Source organism: Etheostoma spectabile, chromosome 10, assembly GCF_008692095.1.
Source record: "Etheostoma spectabile isolate EspeVRDwgs_2016 chromosome 10, UIUC_Espe_1.0, whole genome shotgun sequence".
Lineage (NCBI taxonomy): Eukaryota > Metazoa > Chordata > Actinopteri > Perciformes > Percidae > Etheostoma > Etheostoma spectabile.
The window spans coordinates 19,484,768-19,503,071 of record NC_045742.1 but is presented as its reverse complement, the minus strand read 5'-3'; the positions used below and the strand labels follow the sequence as shown (position 1 = coordinate 19,503,071).

Genomic DNA, 18,304 nt, shown 5'->3' with positions numbered 1-18,304 from the left:
GGTTGTCTTACATAAATACAATCAGGAAGAAATACTCAATGAGAAATCATTGATTGGGGTGATGAGTGACAAAAAGTATGTAGGCCCTCTTCTCCTTATTCTCCTCATAACAAGCTGCCATAGTGAACACATAAGCCTGTTACTTTCCTGATGGGTTTTCAGAGCACAGTGGTAACCCAATTAGTCATGCCACCCACCCTCCAATACGTGGCACTTTTACAGAACAAAATGCTTAGCTGGTTTAATCTATTCCTCTCACCTAGATATCCTAAACAGTCACACTGCATCCTGTCACTTAGGCAAACACACGTTTGTTGTTTACAGATTTTCCATTTTCAGTCATTTGCCTTTAAAGACAAAATAATGTGTTCATAGGATGGTCTTTTTTGTATATCTGTCAAATTTTCTGTGAACACACGTAAAGTATATTTTATGCCAAGTGTGTGTGTGTGTGTGTGTGTGTGTGTGTGTGTGTGTGTGTGTCATTTTATTTCAGATGCAGCATCTAGATCAAACACGGCAAAAGGTAAATTCAGAAGAATCAGAAGAAAACACTAAGCTACAAGTTCTGATGTTTTTTATGGAAATGGAGTGTGCACAAGCCAAATCCACTTGTAAAAAGGGCTGAGTTATCATTGGCACACTTCATTATACAGTAGCAGCTCTGCTTACATAAGGTCCCACTGCCTGCAGTTAGATCATTGCTGCTCTCTAGTGTTGAAAAGTAAAAGCTGCAGAAAGGTCAAAAGGGACAAAGTCAGAAAAACAGACAAGGCTTGATGGTATTCAGCCAAAAGAACATACACATAAAACATATTTTTTATTGAGATTTAAATACAACATATAGCAGTTGCAATGAAGATTTCTATCATTGCTACACATACTGTACATAAAACCACACGTGATATATGACAAATTAACAAATACAAGGCAAAGCTGTGTTACAAATGTGTTACAGTATGACACTGGATACAGTATGACACTGGATACTATTGTGTTTAATCCACCAGAACTATTTTGCACAAAACAAATGTGTACCATGCAGTAAAACAAAAGATATCATGGTAAAAAATGGAATTCTAACAACCAGATGTTTGGCACAAAGGCCTCTATTTTTAACATTGTAAAGAAATCCTGTGTGGAAAACTTCATCGGTTTTAGTCAGTGCTCCTAGATCACATCAGGGATGTCCAAAAATAACCAACTTAAAATGTTGTAGTTTAGGAGGAATTATTAAAAGCTCCACTGACACAAACAGTGTTACCCATTGTGTTTTACATGAAGGTGTGACTCTTGCTCTGACTCAACTGTAAACTCTTGTTCTCACCTGTACTGCATTAGTACCACTATTGTTAGTGCACTCTCTTCCAACGACAGGATGCACAACTCCAGACGAGGTCTCTGCCTCTCAAACTGTATCCTAGAAATATGATGGATAGAAATAAGATAAAGAACAACATTTCACCACAAAATAAAACTTGGAATTCACTGAACAACGTACACTGATTATATTGTGGGAGATGCTGTTCAGAATAAATGATGAAGTGTAATGCTTTTAAAATAAGCAACCAGCAGATGGCAGATCCCCTTCCTTTACACACAATGGTTAAAAGGTTGCAGTGAGTGATGTTAAATTCAGACTGTCCTACACAGATGGAAGGAATCTACTGCATTAAAGATTTCACACCCCCATATCAGTGCATAGTAAGAAAGCTGAGTGCTCAGAAGACAGACAGCCAGAAATCTATCTGCCAATGTATGAAGTGAGAAAACATTTTCAGTCATACATCAAATTTAGGTGAAATAGAAGTGACAGCTTTAGAAATGACCCACCTACTTGTAAGCTGGCCAAGAACAATAATGACAGGGAAACTGTCTATTGCCTACTTACTGTCCAAAAAGAGCACATCACACTGCAGCCCTCCATTCTGGCTTCATCTCAGCCAACCAGATGGGCATCATATAAAGGAACCACATGCTACCCAGGTGCTGGGTATCTAATCAACTTTAGCATGGGTGTATAAACTTATGCAAAACACTGTATCTATCATCTATCTCTATCTGTAAAATAGTCACAGAGTAAAGCAACATGGCACGTCCTGGTGGCCTAGGAATATGATACATTGACCATGTACTTGTACTTGCACATAATTTCCCCTTTTCTCTCTCATTTCTGCCCAACTCTCTACTGTGCTGACTAATAGTACATTGACTTGCTGGGGAGACATGAGGACAGCTGCTCATCTTCAGCAACTTCCTGGTGTTGCACCTTTAGGGACGGGTTGTCCACTGGCCTATCGTCAATCTTGATAGGGGACAGGGACTTGGAGCTATCCATGCAGACACAAAGTGGGCCTAAGGAGGAACAAACAATTCTGTTTAAACCAAAACTCCTAAAAGCTAATAAATGTGCAGTATCTTTGCAAAAAGTACAAAAATTAGGAATATTTTTTACCAAAGCAAAATTGCTGTACAGTTGCTTGTGCGGTAAATTGTTAGTCTTCAGATTGAAACAAAACTGGCGGACATGATGTGACTAAGTCAGCTCTTTGTTTCAACCACCAGGGCAGCAGTAAAAGTGTTGAGATGTTGTTATGAAGCACAGGCAGTCTCTTACCTGAGACACAACGCATGAAGTTGGGCCGTGCTGTGGAAATCAGCCCCAGGGTTTAAATGGTACAGTTCACCAGCTGGGAGTAAATGTCACAGGCAGCCTCTGCAGATTCTGTGCAGTTGTCTATGTGATTTACAAACAGTGATTTACCATTTAGGTACAAATAAAAAATAAAACATACAACCATAAAAAAACAATAAGATGACGGTGTACTGTAAGAATAACCTCAGCTCAGCTGTGTTAAGCATACTAATGCTAAGGCAGCTAATGCATCCCGATGGTTTGGATTAAGGAGGCCACACATCGTTTTTTAAGGCAGATGTGTTGTTAAAATGGAGGAGGAGGAGGTGAAAGGAGAGAACAGCAGGAAGGGGAAAGGCTCTTACCTTGAAGGCAGGTTACACCAGTCGTGTGCTCAAAGCTGGACATCTCCCACTTGGATATTGTTAGCCCTGTCCTTAAGGGAGGAAGTGCTGGTACCTTGATTTGAGACCTGTCCTTCCTTGTTTCATTCTGAAACAAATTAGCACACAGTGAGATTGTGAAATTAGGAATTGGTTTAAAGTTTAAAAGTGTTTAAAAGCAAAACACTAGAAATCTCTATACATCAGCATATTTGAGTTATTCATTGATTTTTAAAAGTGTATAACAAATTGAGGGTCCCAGTTGTATATCAACTCTTATGTTGTGGCTAAAACCAACATTTTTGGAGGATTGTTAATTTCACCAAAGATAAGGTTAGTTATAATAGTAAGGCTATTGTATGCACTTCTATTGATGCTTGTGTAGTGGGGACGGCTTCCCTGTGTGGACCTGAACGCAGTCTTGGCCTGACCCCTCCTACAGCCAACCCCCTAATCAGGACTAGGCTACATAAGTCACCTGTGCTTGTTTGTCCTCTTTTCTTCCAGATCTGTCCCTGCTGTGGCTGTAGGTGTGTGTTTGTTGCCTTCAGTTATGTGAAAGGCACAATTCTATGTCAAATCTCACGTATTTCCAAGTTAAACAGTTGGTAGTTGATTGCCATTTTGTTGAAAGTACCACCAGGAGACTCTTGTTGCCCCTCCAGCCATGGGAAGATGATTTTGTTCCCTTTAATGTCCCGTCTCAGTGGTGGTGAGTAAGTTAATGGGTTTTTAATGGAAATTTAACATAGTGAACCTGATTAATTGTACTTTCCCCATCTTTTCCAGGTTCCGCTTTCCTTTGAATTACTGCTGTTTTGCCCATTTCTTAGTTTCGGTGTTTAGTTTAGTTCTGTTTTGCCCTAATTGAGTGTTTTGCTCTTCAGTTATTTAGTTGTCTTTAGCTTGTGTTATTTAGTTTAGGTCTGATTTGCCTTTTATTATACTGCCCCTATATTGGCTTCTTGTTTTTTCTTTAAGTGGGTTACTGTATGTGTTTTGATTACTTTTGTATTTAGTTTATGCATTTCAGAGCAGTTTGCCATGTTTGGAGGCTAGGCACCTGTGGTGAGGTTCCTTCACTGTCTTGTGAGTAATTGCACAGGGACGGGATACAGACTGCACTGTATTGCTGTGACTTGCTGTGTTGCTCTTGAGGTGAGTAGCGGTGGCACACCTGAACACTCATCAGTGTAGACTGCCTCTCCACAGGTGGCATCTGCTTGGTTAGTTTGGGTTATTTTGGGCTTAATTTTTAAACATTCTTTTAAAGATTGCTGTCTAACATTATTGCAATAAATCACAGGTATATCCACCCCACCATTTTGGAAGTTTGTAACCCTTTCAGCAGTTTAAGCCCTGGCCTATTTTGATTTGTTATTGGAAATAAAACATTTGATATACTTAAACATGCCTCTGCCTCATCAGTAATGGACCTGTGTTCTGTTCTCTCTAGTTTCAATTAATGTTCATAATATTTCCTAGGGTGCAATTTGCTAGGTGGCATCATATTTCCCCTTAAAATTTTCCCTTATTGGTGACCTTTGCCACACTTGTTTATGTTCTTGATCAATGTCTCAGTGTCCAGTGGATCATGCACACTGACTTAGGGCGGGGGGGGGGCTGGTTGGAGTAGTATGTCAGCCATTACTTGGCTGCCATACATGCTCATTGGGTTTTTGTAAAATTGCATGTATGTGTATCCATTAGATTGTCTTGCATTTCTAAGCACAGAGCCATAGTCACACTGTTCTTACCTCAGGACAGGTTTTAGCTTGTATGACAGCAGGTTCCTGTAATGCAATTGCTCTTTGTCAACCAGTAGCAAAGACTTTAAGATTATGGTACTTTTACTGACTTGGCAACCCAGATGCTTTTGTGCTTTTTAATGTTTACCTTTGTATATGTAAAATGTTTAGCATGTAGTTTGGTGTTTCCTAATCAAACTCCCAGATGCAGTGTGACAAAAAAGCTATTGGGATTTAGCAAGCCATAATAAATGTAAAAGTGAGGTTGTGTTAACGGTTTCACTCTAGTTTCCCCATCTGCAGCTTTACCAGTTGTGGCTCACATAGTAATGTAACACTCATCCAATACAGTAAGCTCATTTTAAGTTTGTTTATATGGACCACATTAGTTGTTGCCTTGGAAACTGCTGTATGAGCTGACTCTCACCATTAAAATCAAACTGCAAGTTATCAAATTCTATTTTGTCATTTTAGTTAAGTGAACAGGTCATTCCCAACAAATAAAGCAGGGCCCCATGACCAGTTAAAAGATGCGGTATCCCTCTAATTTTCATCACAATTGGACCAGCAGCCACCCACAGTAGTTAAAAATGTATTGCCAGGACAAATGTTTGTCACATGTAGGGTCTGTCAAAACAGTGGCCAGACTCAAGTTTGCCTTGTTTAAAAGTGCCCCAATGAAGAAATTTGTAATCTGAGAATGCTGCTACACCACATTCTCACAATGTAAGGTGTCTAAAGTTATGTTGAACTACAGTGTGGCATGTGATGTATCCCATTTCACATTGTGGCCCTGACAATACAGGTTGCACGCATGATAAAGTGACAATGACTGGTTGGACAAAACAAAGGTGAAAAGGCTGCTTAAAGGGAACACCACCTAAACTGCACTTGTGAGCAAAGGTATTGCATATGTAATAACATACAGGCTTTTTGAACGTTTTGCACATGAGACTAAAACTAATCAAATCAGAGCTGGAGTGCATAGACACATCTTTCAGGGTTACTGTACTTTCTGTCGCAGGGATCAATTATATAGAAAAAGCTTGCAAGCAGTTTTGACTCCCATTGTAATGTTAACTAGCATTTTAGTTAGCCTGTGCCTATGTTATCTCCTAATATACCTACGGTCTCTGCAAGATAAAACATGATTGAGATTTCTCTTGGCACAGCTACCAGAAAACATACAACTTTCAAACAGGTTGCTCACATCATTTTTGTTTGAGTTGGAGTCTGCGCAGTAACGCTCAGCCATCACCGTGAAAGTGCTAATTGACTGGTCTCCGTCGGTGTTAAGGCCTCGGTGCGCACATTTCTTTCACTGTATGCTTAAAACCTGCATTCTACCTATAGATTGTAAGGACAAACTTCCGTGGTTGAAAAGTGAAGCCAATGCGGAGGTGCCCTGCACTCTTAGGCTGTTTCCAGCGGGGGATCGAGTATACTGGCTCCAAAAAGAAGTCTGATTACAAATAAGTCTTAAAACCTTTAAAATGGTGTATTTCTCAAACTAATCCAAGCTATATATGAACGAAAACTGTTTACACCTTGAATTTCACCTGTTAGATCACACTTCATCTCAGGCCCTGCGCCTGACAATCATTGCCGAAAACTCCCAAAAATCATGGTTTATAAAGGCTCCATTAAGAAATCCTAAAACTTCAAATAGCTAATTATTTTTTTAGCGTGATAACCATGTAAACCAAATGGGCGTAAATGCACCCTCAGAGGGCAAATTTAGGGCATATTCACCTAAACTACCATGGGTCATAGTAAATATTACATTTATATATTTATAGTAAATATTAATTTACTGTAAATATTGTAAATGCCATGGATGTATTAAAAAACCGGTACTAGGCTACCATTGGTTTTGCTGAGCTCTCCGCCCCTTGACAGTGACGCAGCAGTGTAGAGAGACGTCAGTAACGTCGGCATGAGAAGAAGAAAGAGAAACAGCTTCACACTCAGAGCTGAGTTGTGCTAACAGGCGAGGAAAATGATTGTTCCAGCACTCTTCGTTATTCCTCGCAGGCAGGACGATGCCACGAAGTGCCCGTTTTGTTTGTAAGATGAAGAGAAGAAGCTAGCTAGCTAGCTAAGCCACACTGCCTGACAGCCAACGTCATTAGCCTGTCGCTAACTGCTTAACGCTACTTCCTATGGTTACTTCCCTTTAAGTAGCTAAGGTAAGTCTCTTTTCATGCTAAAATTAGGTGTTTACCCCAGATGGAACATTTTGTTTAATAGGTTTAGGAAAGAAACTTTTGACACCTCAGCTGACATTGTTTTGTGAGTTTAGGAACAAGCATCGAATGTGAACTAACTTATTTAGCCAAGCTAGCTTACTGTTAGCTGTTTTAACCTTAAGCTAGCTAGTTAGCTAAATTAAATCTATGAGCATCTTACTCAGTCGCCGTCAACAATAGTCACAAAGTTGTTACAAATTATATTTATAGATAACATTAAGTCCGTCTATAGCTAATTAAATTTGATGGGCAACTGCCTTTAGTCTTGAGGTCCATCACATAGGTTTGTTGACTTATTTTGCAGTATTATGAGTGAGTAAATCCACCTCACTGTACCCCATGCTCGACTTGTCACCGTGGGGGACAGAGCCTTCAGCCGCTCTGCTCCCCAGCTCTGGAACTCACTCCCACCTGACCTCGGCAATATCGACTTTCTCCTCGTTTAAAACTAGACTCAAAACCCATCTGTTCCAGCTCGCTTATTTGTAAATACACTGTTCCTGTTTTTGTTTTGTTTGTTTTTTGTTTTGTTTATTTTGTTATAACTGCTTACCCTTTTCCGTTTCCTGTCTTTTTATTGTCTGTAAAGCGTCCTTGAGTGCTCAGAAAGGCGTTGTTAAATAAAATGTATTAGTATTATTATTATTACAACCGCAATGACTATCAGTCCATATGACCAAACTTGAGAACTAAGATGACCTTGCAATGGTGTGGCAGGTGTCTTTCAAAACTGATGAGAAGCTGACAAGTATTCCAGTTAAACATTAACTTGGCAGCAAAGTGACAACTGTGTTGGCACCCGTAGTTACAACTTTCATTATCCCAGTGAAGTGTCTTTTAAATGGAGTTGATTGTTTTAGTGAATGTGACATGTTTTAATCTGCTGTTGCTTGAATAAATAACATTTTTCTTTCCTCTGAACCTTCCAGCTAGAAATGGCAATACAAATTCAATTCACCGTTTAACAGTATTGTGAAGTGTTTTCCCATCCTATTTTGATTATGAGGCTATAGTTCTAGGTTGAAGACATCTCATTGTTTTAGTGAAACGCTGTCTTCACACAGCTATCGTGCCTCTTTAACTTTTGAAAGATTTGATCTATATTAATGCATAGTGGCATATAACCATATTACAAATGTATACATTTGTTTATCTGTAACTTTGTTGTGTGGCCTCTGTTATTGGAAAGCCAGTTATGTTAGACAATAAATGTTGTCCTACTTGTGTCTTTTTAGAGAGAGCAATCATGACGCAGAAAGTCAATCTGTGTTCCGTTTCCCTTGGTGTGGAGGGTATGACTTGTGGCTCCTGTGTCCAGTCTATAGAGCAGCGCATCGGGTCGCTGCCTGGAGTGATACATATAAAGGTAAATCTTGTCTTTGCAAACATATGAACTATTTTTTTTTTTTTTTTTTTTTTTTTTTTTACATTTTGTGTTTTTTCTATGTTCATGCAGTTCTTAAGATTTGCTGAGTTAACATTCTTGCTAGCACTTCCAGTTCAAAAAAGGATCCAAAATGACCATGTATGTTGTAACATTTAGTCTATATTTAAAAATAGATTATTAGAACCTTCTGGAAAGGGCAGCTATTTACACATTATATAAGCTAAAGGTTCCTGCCCATTTTGCAGTAATGCAATTTGATTAATCCCACAGTCTGACTTCCTCAGGACTAGCTGGTCTGATTTACAACTAAGTAACATCAATGTAGCCATAAGAGACAGCTAAATTGCAATAGCTCTGTTCTGCTGTTTTGATTATTGTGTTTTTACCCCTTAGGCTGGGGTTAAATGAGAGATAATGTAATAGTGTGTTCCCAATAGAGCTCTGCCCTTTGCAGGACTGTGACAGCAGGTCGATATGAAGCCTGTACCCACAGGAAATGTCATTTAAGTTTTGTCATTTATGTCTTAAGAGAATTAGGTTTCTGGGTCTTTCAAGTTAATTTATATAAACATGATCTGGGAGAAGTAAATAGATTGTTGCAGTCATTGTCTCATTCATTGCCCTCCCCCTTTTCTCATTTTCAGAAACAAAAATGTTAATCCACAGGCAGGCATGCTCACTTACAAATAAACCCCCACTGTGGTTCGTAAATTATGGTTCAGTCAAGTGATCTCTTTTACTGTGTCACATGGTTCCTCTTTGCAAAAGAAGAGTAGTAAGGGCTGTCAGAACATGCTGTGAGCTCACCAAGGCCATGAACTAATCTTTACCACTCTTTCTTTATATCTAAAACGGTGTGGCTGTAAAAATGCTGTTTAACAGAAATGGAATTGAAGGATGTGGTTATGGTCACGTGAGGCAAGAAGTTTGTTTGAACACTATCTAAAGTAAATCATTAAGATTGATGACTCAACAATAAATGTTAGAAATAAGCATTCTACCATAAATTACATACTTAATCCAGATCTTTGCCCAAGGCAAACAAACATTCATTAAAGGTGCAGTTAGTGATTCTGCGCAAAGAAGCGCAGATGCCCTGTGCAAATTACTCTTTGTTAACCCATACCTTGACATTTATTTTGTAGGTATCCTTAGAGCAGAAGAGTGCCACTGTCATATTTGACCACAGCCAACAGGGCCCAGAGTCTCTGTCGGAGGCCATCGAGGACATGGGCTTTGAATCAAGTCTATCAGGCTCCAGCACAGCCACACCCGTCTCTACAGATACCCAGCTGATCCCCACCTCCTGCCTGACACCTGCAACCCAACAGGAGGCTTTGGAGAAGCTATCCCAGATTCAGGGAGTGTTGGATGTCAGAGAGAGCCCAGCTCTCATGGGTTTCACTGTTACCTTTGTTCCTTCCCTGACTTCTTTGCAGCAGCTGAGTGAGGTGGTGGCCAGTGTAAAGCCTCTGGAGGTCCCAACACCCAGCGGCCAAATGCAAAAAGGCCAAACTTTGTCTCCATCTCACACCACGGCAGGAGGGGTTGCACTCCTTAAGTTGAGCATTGAAGGAATGACCTGTCACTCCTGCACCACCACTATTGAAGGGAAGATTGGAAAACTGAAAGGGATTGAAAGGATCAAAGGTGATGTACTTGAACTGTTCACATGCTTGTAGTCATGTGTTGCTTCACTGCCTGAGCTAGACTCAATATTGGAACAGTCTCTGCACTAGGAATGCGCATCATGACTGTCCTGTCGTTTGTCAGGCTTTCCAGGGTTACCCCCAGTGTTTTTGCAAGAAATCCTTCCACTAGTATTGAACTTTATTCTTAATTGTCATATACACACAGTACAATGTAGTGAAATTGTATTACTGCATTTAACCCATCCTAAGTATTAGGAGCAGTGGACCGCTACCCATACAGCGTCCATGGAAGAACTTGGGGTTCAGTGTCTTGCTCAGGGACACTTTAAAAACCCAAGTTACAAAGTGCTTCACACATGCAGCACATTAATAATGAATTATAAAAGCATTAGATTGTATACTCCGTATTTGAACAGAAATAAAAAGACAATCAATACTTGAATTACAGTATCTCCAAAGAAAGTGTGTTTTTTTTCTTTAAAAAATGTCAGACAACCTAATTTCCTCAGGCAGGTTGTTACAGAGCCCTGTCCTCTCTAGTTCAAAGTTTTGAAAGACCCCTGCCTGAGGATCTCAAAATAACAGACTTGTACTAAATGATTGTTTTGATGTGATTGAACATATTTCATGTATGCAATTTGTTTTTTAGTGGATTTTAAGTTGTTTTGTATACCTCATTTATTTCAAATCTTTGTCATCTCCAAATGCACTTCCTGTTCTAGTGAAATAGTCTTTTTATAAAGTCCTTTATGCTTTGATTTTTTTTAACTTTGTCATGCCTTTTATTCTCCACAGTTGTTTTAGAGACTCAGGAAGCTGCAATCGTGTATCTGCCTTACCTCATCACTATCCAAACCATCACCGACCAGATTGTTGTGGCCGGCTTCAAGGCATTTGTCAAGTCTAAGCCTCGTCCTCTGCAGCTGTCCCCCAGCGAAATTGAACGTCTTGTTGATTCTCAAAAACAAACTGTCTCTTCACCATCAGAGACAGAGGAGAGCGAAGTCTTCATAGACACAACACTTGTCACGCTCAGGGTGAAAGGCATGCACTGCCGTTCGTGCGTGGTGAATATCCAAGACAATATCTCTAAGCTGCCTGGTGTCTCTTCTGTGGAGGTCTCTCTGGAGAAGGAGAAGGCCTCCATCTGCTACGATCCTCTAAAGGCCACTGTGACTCAGTTGCAGCAGGCCATTGAGGAGCTCCCTCCAGGAAACTTTAAGATTCAACCCTGGGACTCTTCTGGGCCTCTCAGTCCTGTTTCCATATCACCCACGCCTACTTTTTTGCCATCTAGGCCTGCACGTGCAACCCAGGCCAAACCTGCTGCCTCCCAGCCTTGTATTACCCAGCCTTTAGCATCCGTAGTTAATATTCACATTGAGGGTATGACATGCAACTCCTGTGTCCAGTCCATTGAAGGCATGATCTCCCAAAGGAAGGGGGTGATGTCAGCCCAGGTTTCTCTTGCTGATCACCAGGGGACTTTTGAGTATGATCCCCTCCTGACCACACCAGAGGAGCTGAGGGAGGCTATAGAGGACATGGGCTTTGATGCCTTCCTACCTGGTAAGAGGATAGATGGAGTGGTTGTTGAGTCGGCTAATTTCTTTGTTTTTTGACTAAAAAATTTCCTGCAGATAGTCTAAAGCTTCTTTCTGTTGCCTTTGGATGCTTGTCAGCAAGTGGGGGTAGTTGAGCTCTGAGGTTGAGACATCAGACCTAACTGCAAATTTGTCTTTTAAAAACTATAATTTGTTGTCTACAGAGACCAATTCTCTGCTGCCTGCACCAAATTGCAGTCTCTTAAAGTCTTCGAGTCTAGCACATTCGAAAGATAAGGAGCTGGACAGTGACCTACACAAAGAAACCCCACAGGGACGCAATGGAGACTCACACTCTAAATGCTTCATCCAAATTGGAGGGATGACTTGTGCTTCTTGTGTGGCAAACATCGAGAGAAACCTCAAGAATGAACATGGTTTGTAAAAACATCTAAGTATTACATTTTTATTTTAGTGATTGTATCTCATTGATTTCAGCAGGAGCTAAAGAGAAAGTCTTTACTGTTGTGCAGGTATCTACTCAGTTCTGGTAGCACTAATGGCTAGTAAAGCAGAGGTGCGATATAATCCTGAGCTCATTGACCCGGGGAAGATAGCTGAGTGTGTGAAAGAGCTGGGCTTCACTGCCTCCGTTATGGAGAACTATGAAGGTTCAGATGGAAACCTAGAACTAGTGGTGAGTAAACATCAGGTGTATTGTTTGTTACATTAAAAAGATAAGATGCATTCAACAGTTTTATTTCCACAATATGAAATCCATAAATAAACATTTTAATCTCTGATTTAGAAGATTGTATAATACAGGCAACCTCGTTTTCATTAGATGTAATGAATCATGTCTGTTCCTCACTTTGTACTCTTAAATATATTTATCCCTTTCTACTTGACTGCTCCTTTTTTTCAGGTCAGGGGAATGACGTGTGCCTCTTGTGTTCACAAAATCGAATCCAGCCTCATGAGAGAAAAAGGGATTATATATGCCTCTGTTGCCTTGGCAACCAACAAAGCACACATTAAGTATGACTCAGAAATTAAAGGGCCGCGAGACATCATCAAGCTGATCGAGGTATTATTACTGTCGGTTATTTAAGCATTTGTTCAGTTATTTAAATGTTCCTTATTTTGCACCAATTGATATTCCTGCAAACCAGAAAATTTGGAATACCTTTCTATATGAAGTGCTAAATCATAAGAGTAAATCTGATCAGTAGTTTGACTTTGTTTGTAGAATCTGGGGTTTGAAGCATCTTTGGTAAAGCGAGACCGCACTGCCAGTCACCTGGACCACAGCAAAGAGATACGACAGTAAGTAGCATTTTGTTTTTCCACATTAAGAACATAAAAGAGCCCTCAATTTACGTCTATCAATTTTAATCCAATTTTTAATTTCTTTTTAAAATGATACCTCAATAAAATCGGCAGCTGTTAATAAGGTTGTACAGTGGAGAAAACACCCCCACTCAACATTTCTCAATGCAGTCTGTAAATAAAACACACCACTTCTCTAGAACTACAAATAGCTTGAAACATTACTGCCAGGGAAAATATAAATGAAGCCTTGTTTAAGGCTTTGGAGAGTTTCATGCAGTAGCGTAGGCAGAAATAGTATTTTGGGCGGACCAGTACAAAAGTGAGTAGGTCATTTTCAAAAAGACAAAGTAGCAAAAAGTACAAACTGTAAAAAAGTATTTTACCTTCCAACATATTCTGCATTACAAAGGCAATAGCAGAACCTTCTACAACATGCTCAACCAATAAAGCTAAAAGGTTTGTACACAACAATATAGACAAAAACCTGTTGGTTTTAAGCTTTTCAGGCTAATATATATTTGTTAAAATTAACCATCTTATTGCACAAAGTGACCACTAAATATGAAACAAACAGCAGAGGAGAAGGATTTTACATACTGCATGACATAAAATAGCCCACATCAGACAGAAATTGCCGATGTAACATATCCTTTGTGCATTCATAACAGAAATGTTGCTTCAAGACTACGGTCAGATGTGCAAATGCGCTAGCAGCAGTAAAAGAAATATTCTAAGAATAAAAACTTCTAGCCAAGCATTGTTTGAATTATGAAAGATATAATGAAAAGTGCAGTGTATCGAGTCCACAGCAGTGACAGGATCAAGAAATCTCCGGTGTGTAAAGTGGGCGGGCCAGTGCCGCCCTGGTCCATTACTGACTACGCGCCTGGTTTCATGTCAACTTGGTGAACTGTAGATGGGCGATCAATTTTTGAAAAATGTAAATATATGTGGGAATAGGATGGGAAGGGGGGGCATGTTATATAATTTCTGTAACTGTTTATATTATACTTTATATACAAGCATACTGGCTTTGTTTCTTCAGCATTATGGGCAACATATGCAGGGTTTGTGGGTCGATGCTTAGAATAAGGATGAAGAATCTCCATGTACATATTCTTTGTCCCACTGTAAAAAGAGTTAAAACCTAGATCACAGAACAAAATAATTACATTTTCTAATGCACAACTGTCTCTGCTCTATAAGGTGGAGGAAATCTTTCCTGGTGAGCTTGATTTTCTGTGTGCCTGTAATGGGCATGATGACCTACATGATTATCATGGACCACTACATGAATGTTTCACATCAACACAACGCCACAGTCGAGGACCGCAACCATTACCATGCCACCATGTTCCTGGAGAGACAGCTACTCCATGGCCTCTCCATCATGAACCTCCTCTCCTTCCTATTTTGTGTGCCTGTACAGGTAAATCCGAGGGATTAACTGCACTTCCAGGAAATGGGATATAGAAATTTCAGCAGCACATGCAAATTTAGATTTAGAGAGAGTTTGAGTCAATACAAGCTTTTCTGTTTTTCCTCTCTTTAGTTTATTGGAGGTCGCTACTTCTACATTCAAGCCTACAAAGCACTCAAACACGGATCTGCCAACATGGATGTGCTAATAGTTCTGGCTACCACCATTGCCTTTACCTACTCACTGGTCGTCCTTATAGTGGCCATGGTGGAGAAGGCAAAAGTCAACCCCATCACCTTCTTCGACACACCGCCTATGCTCTTTGTCTTCATCTCCCTGGGGCGGTGGCTGGAGCAGATAGCCAAGGTTTGGCTCATTATTGATATCTATGACATGAAATGCAATTGAATGTATTAGTCAATTGTAAATCTGCTTCAATCCAGAGCAAGACATCTGAGGCTTTGTCCAAGCTGATGTCTCTACAAGCGACTGAGGCCACAGTGGTCACTCTCAGCAGTGACAAGTCCCTTCTCAGGTACTCGTTGCTCTATTTTGTTGAACCCTTTATATCTTCATTTGGTTTTAGAATACAACATAACGTAATGTTTGCACTTGAAATGTCATTAAAAGGTCTAATGGGATATAACAAAGAGTGCAAGGGATTTTCCACTGTAAAATTAGCTCAAATGTATCAACTCAAACTGAGATTCAAATATAATCCCCAGTTTGAATCTCTTGTGTCGTCTAATAACACCACTAGTCACGCCTAAAATAGCTTAGTTAGATTTGCTAGCATCACCCAGTGCCAATGTGTGAAATAAAAATAAAATAATACTTTTCAATCTGGTACTTAGATTTCAGAAATCCTTCTGAGAAATCTGGCTATTAACAATAACAGAAATGGTATAGTAGTAATCTAGTATTTTTCAACACTGTATTTTTTTTACATAATTTACATTGTTCGACACTGGTGTCTTCCAGTGAGGAGCAGGTGGATGTTGAGCTGGTGCAAAGGGGCGATGTGGTGAAAGTGGTTCCTGGAGGGAAGTTTCCAGTAGATGGGAGGGTCATCGAGGGACACTCCATGGCTGATGAGTCTTTGATCACAGGTTGGTCACCGCAAATGATCTATTGTATTGATCATAGGGGTGGCAATAACATACTAAAATGTAACTATTCAGTTTAAGTGAGCCAATGGACAATGTACCACAACAATAATTAGCCTTAATTTGTCACATCATTAGTACCAGTATTCAATCAGATAAATTACCAGTTCTAACAAACATGTATTCTTTGGTTATCTGAGCCATGGTTTCTGCCAAAACTGCAGTATATTCTCTAGATGTCCTGCTCCTGTTTCCTACTGCCTCTGACTGTTGTGTTTTTGACCAGCTGTTGCTTTGTGACACCAGGTGAGGCCATGCCAGTGACTAAGAAGCCCGGGAGCTCTGTGATTGCAGGCTCCATTAACCAGAATGGCTCTCTGCTCGTCAGTGCTACACATGTTGGCATGGACACCACGCTGTCTCAGATTGTCAAACTGGTAGAGGAGGCTCAGACTTCAAAGGTAAATTATATGGTGTGAGATCTGCAGTGTCTACCTGCTTTCATGTTTTCATTAAATTGCTCAGGTGTTTAATTCCTGACATTTATGTTTTTAGGCTCCCATCCAGCAATATGCAGATAAGATCAGTGGCTACTTTGTACCATTCATTGTTGGCATATCCCTCCTCACGCTGATTGCCTGGATCATCATTGGGTTTTTAGACTTCTCTCTAGTGGAGAAGTACTTTCCTGTAAGTCTTTTCAATCTTGATATCTTTTTTTTAATTTACATTTTTATTTGCAAATATGACAACAGCTTATATGGTACAGCTTAAAGAATCAATCTTGATATCTTGATTGTACCAAGCGACTCAGTATAGCATCAGGTAATTACATCTTTTCTTCTTAATTATTTATATATATTTTTTACTGATTATAAAACAGAAATGACTAAATGACATTGCAGCTGCTATTGTTCTAAATTACTATTGAACTGTATTTTCTTTAATGATGGTAAAAGTAAAGCTAAAAGCCCATTTCCTCCCTGCAGGGATACAACAAGAGCATTTCCAGGGCCGAGGCAGTGATTCGCTTCGCCTTCCAGGCCTCCATTACTGTATTATGCATAGCATGTCCATGTTCCCTTGGCTTGGCAACCCCGACAGCTGTCATGGTGGGGACAGGGGTTGGAGCCCAAAATGGCATCCTGATTAAGGGAGGAGAGCCACTTGAGATGGCGCATAAGGTGTGTTGATGATGATGATGTTCTGACACCCCTATGTAGTCAGCCAGTTATGTAATACGAACATTATAAAATGGCTCTGATTTCTTGGGTTTACAAAACCACATTAGTCTAGATATTACTCTTAATGAAATGCAGCCTGCTTGTACATCTGTTTCAATTGGATCATATCTCCTTTTATTGGCAGATCCAGACGGTGGTGTTTGATAAGACTGGGACCATCACGTATGGTGCTCCAACGGTTGTCGAAGTCAAGATAGTTGTGGAGGGGAACAAAATGCCTTGTTCCCGACTGCTGGCTATCGTGGGCACCGCTGAGAACCACAGTGAACACCCTCTGGGAGCTGCTATCACCAAATACTGCAAACAGGTTGGTCTGTACCACAAATTTAACCTAGCAATGCACTTTGGGCAAATTCTCAGATCCTCCACATGATCCTTGAAATGCTCTAGAAATATGTTGTTAAGCATCCATTACACTCTGTGCGAAGGAGCTTGGCACGGAGTCTCTTGGTGCCTGCACCGACTTTCAGGCAGTGCCGGGCTGTGGCATCCGATGTCAGGTCAGCAACACAGAGAACCTGCTGAAACAGGCAGACAGCGACAGCGAGGACAACAACCAGCGCAACAGTGTTCTGGTCCAGATCAGCGATAACCAGATGTCCACCAGCTCCCATCCACTTATCATGGACCCACAGCCACAAAGTATGTTGGGAAACATATTTTTCTAGTTGTGTATTCGGCAGAAATACTGAAACATTTTTATGTAGTCCTTAAATTCTGAATTTAGGTAGTTTGTGATACAGCTGCAGTAAATGTTGTCTAAGTCAAATGATCTGTGTTCAGGCCATGTCCAGACAGCCTCCTATGTTGTCCTGATTGGCAATAGAGAGTGGATGAGGAGGAATTGCCTGCAGATCAGACCAGATCTAGATGAGGCCATGATGAAGCATGAGCGCAGAGGATGCACTGCTGTTCTAGTAGCTGTAGACAGTGAGTAGTACTGTTAAACATGAAATTTAGACATTTGCCATCATTTTCTGACTGCAAACTGTTTTGTTCTTGTCTAAAACTACTTGTATTCTTATTGTTAAACATTTTCATTTGTACGTAGATCTGCTGTGTGCGATGATAGCCATAGCAGACACAGTAAAACCAGAGGCTGAGCTGGCAGTCCGCACTCTGACCAGCATGGGTCTGGAAGTTGTGCTGATGACCGGAGACAACAGCAAGACCGCACGAGCCATTGCTGAGCAGGTATGGACAGGGGGGTTATAGAGCTAGGTGATGTGAAACTGCAATGTTGCATTTATAACCAAAAAACTGTAATATTCAAACCAAGATATTATCACGCTATTGCAGAAAGTAAATTCTTAAACAATATCAAGTCTTGTATGATGTATGCAGGGTTCTAAATTAACTTTTTTGATTACCAGCCAATTTGGCTGGTGACTTTCTAAAGTTACTAGCCAATCAGAACTACCACTAGCCAATTTTTGTCCGGTGAAAATACTAGTGCCACTGAATGCATTTGTTAATTTTATTAACATTGTTGGCATTAAAAGTACATAAAGTACAATACATATAACAAAATAAACACAAAGTGCAAACATTTCATTACAAGTTTGGGGTTTATCTATCTATCGAAACATATGTCTTCAGAGCTC

At 40.2% G+C, this 18,304-nt stretch overlaps 1 protein-coding gene across 3 annotated transcripts in view; it reads left to right on the top strand.

The window, feature by feature from the left end:
• Positions 1–6,682: 6,682 nt before the first annotated feature.
• Positions 6,683–18,304, top strand: part of LOC116697220 (copper-transporting ATPase 1) — a 14,539-nt gene continuing 2,917 nt past the window's right edge. Inside the window, exons 1-19 of one of the 3 annotated variants that reach the window (XM_032528534.1) lie at positions 6,683–6,955; positions 8,251–8,381; positions 9,548–10,052; positions 10,850–11,623; positions 11,823–12,035; positions 12,132–12,295; positions 12,524–12,685; positions 12,848–12,924; positions 14,137–14,359; positions 14,483–14,716; positions 14,794–14,885; positions 15,332–15,459; positions 15,763–15,917; positions 16,012–16,146; positions 16,446–16,640; positions 16,825–17,007; positions 17,129–17,342; positions 17,484–17,630; positions 17,752–17,894. In XM_032528534.1, coding sequence (XP_032384425.1) covers positions 8,262–8,381; positions 9,548–10,052; positions 10,850–11,623; positions 11,823–12,035; positions 12,132–12,295; positions 12,524–12,685; positions 12,848–12,924; positions 14,137–14,359; positions 14,483–14,716; positions 14,794–14,885; positions 15,332–15,459; positions 15,763–15,917; positions 16,012–16,146; positions 16,446–16,640; positions 16,825–17,007; positions 17,129–17,342; positions 17,484–17,630; positions 17,752–17,894 — 3,864 coding nt within the window. In that variant the 5' untranslated portion in view covers positions 6,683–6,955; positions 8,251–8,261. Of the gene's footprint in view, positions 6,956–8,248; positions 8,382–9,547; positions 10,053–10,849; positions 11,624–11,822; positions 12,036–12,131; positions 12,296–12,523; positions 12,686–12,847; positions 12,925–14,136; positions 14,360–14,482; positions 14,717–14,793; positions 14,886–15,331; positions 15,460–15,762; positions 15,918–16,011; positions 16,147–16,445; positions 16,641–16,824; positions 17,008–17,128; positions 17,343–17,483; positions 17,631–17,751; positions 17,895–18,304 lie in introns of all 3 variants that reach the window. The other 2 variants (XM_032528535.1, XM_032528536.1) reach the window with 2 other exon arrangements.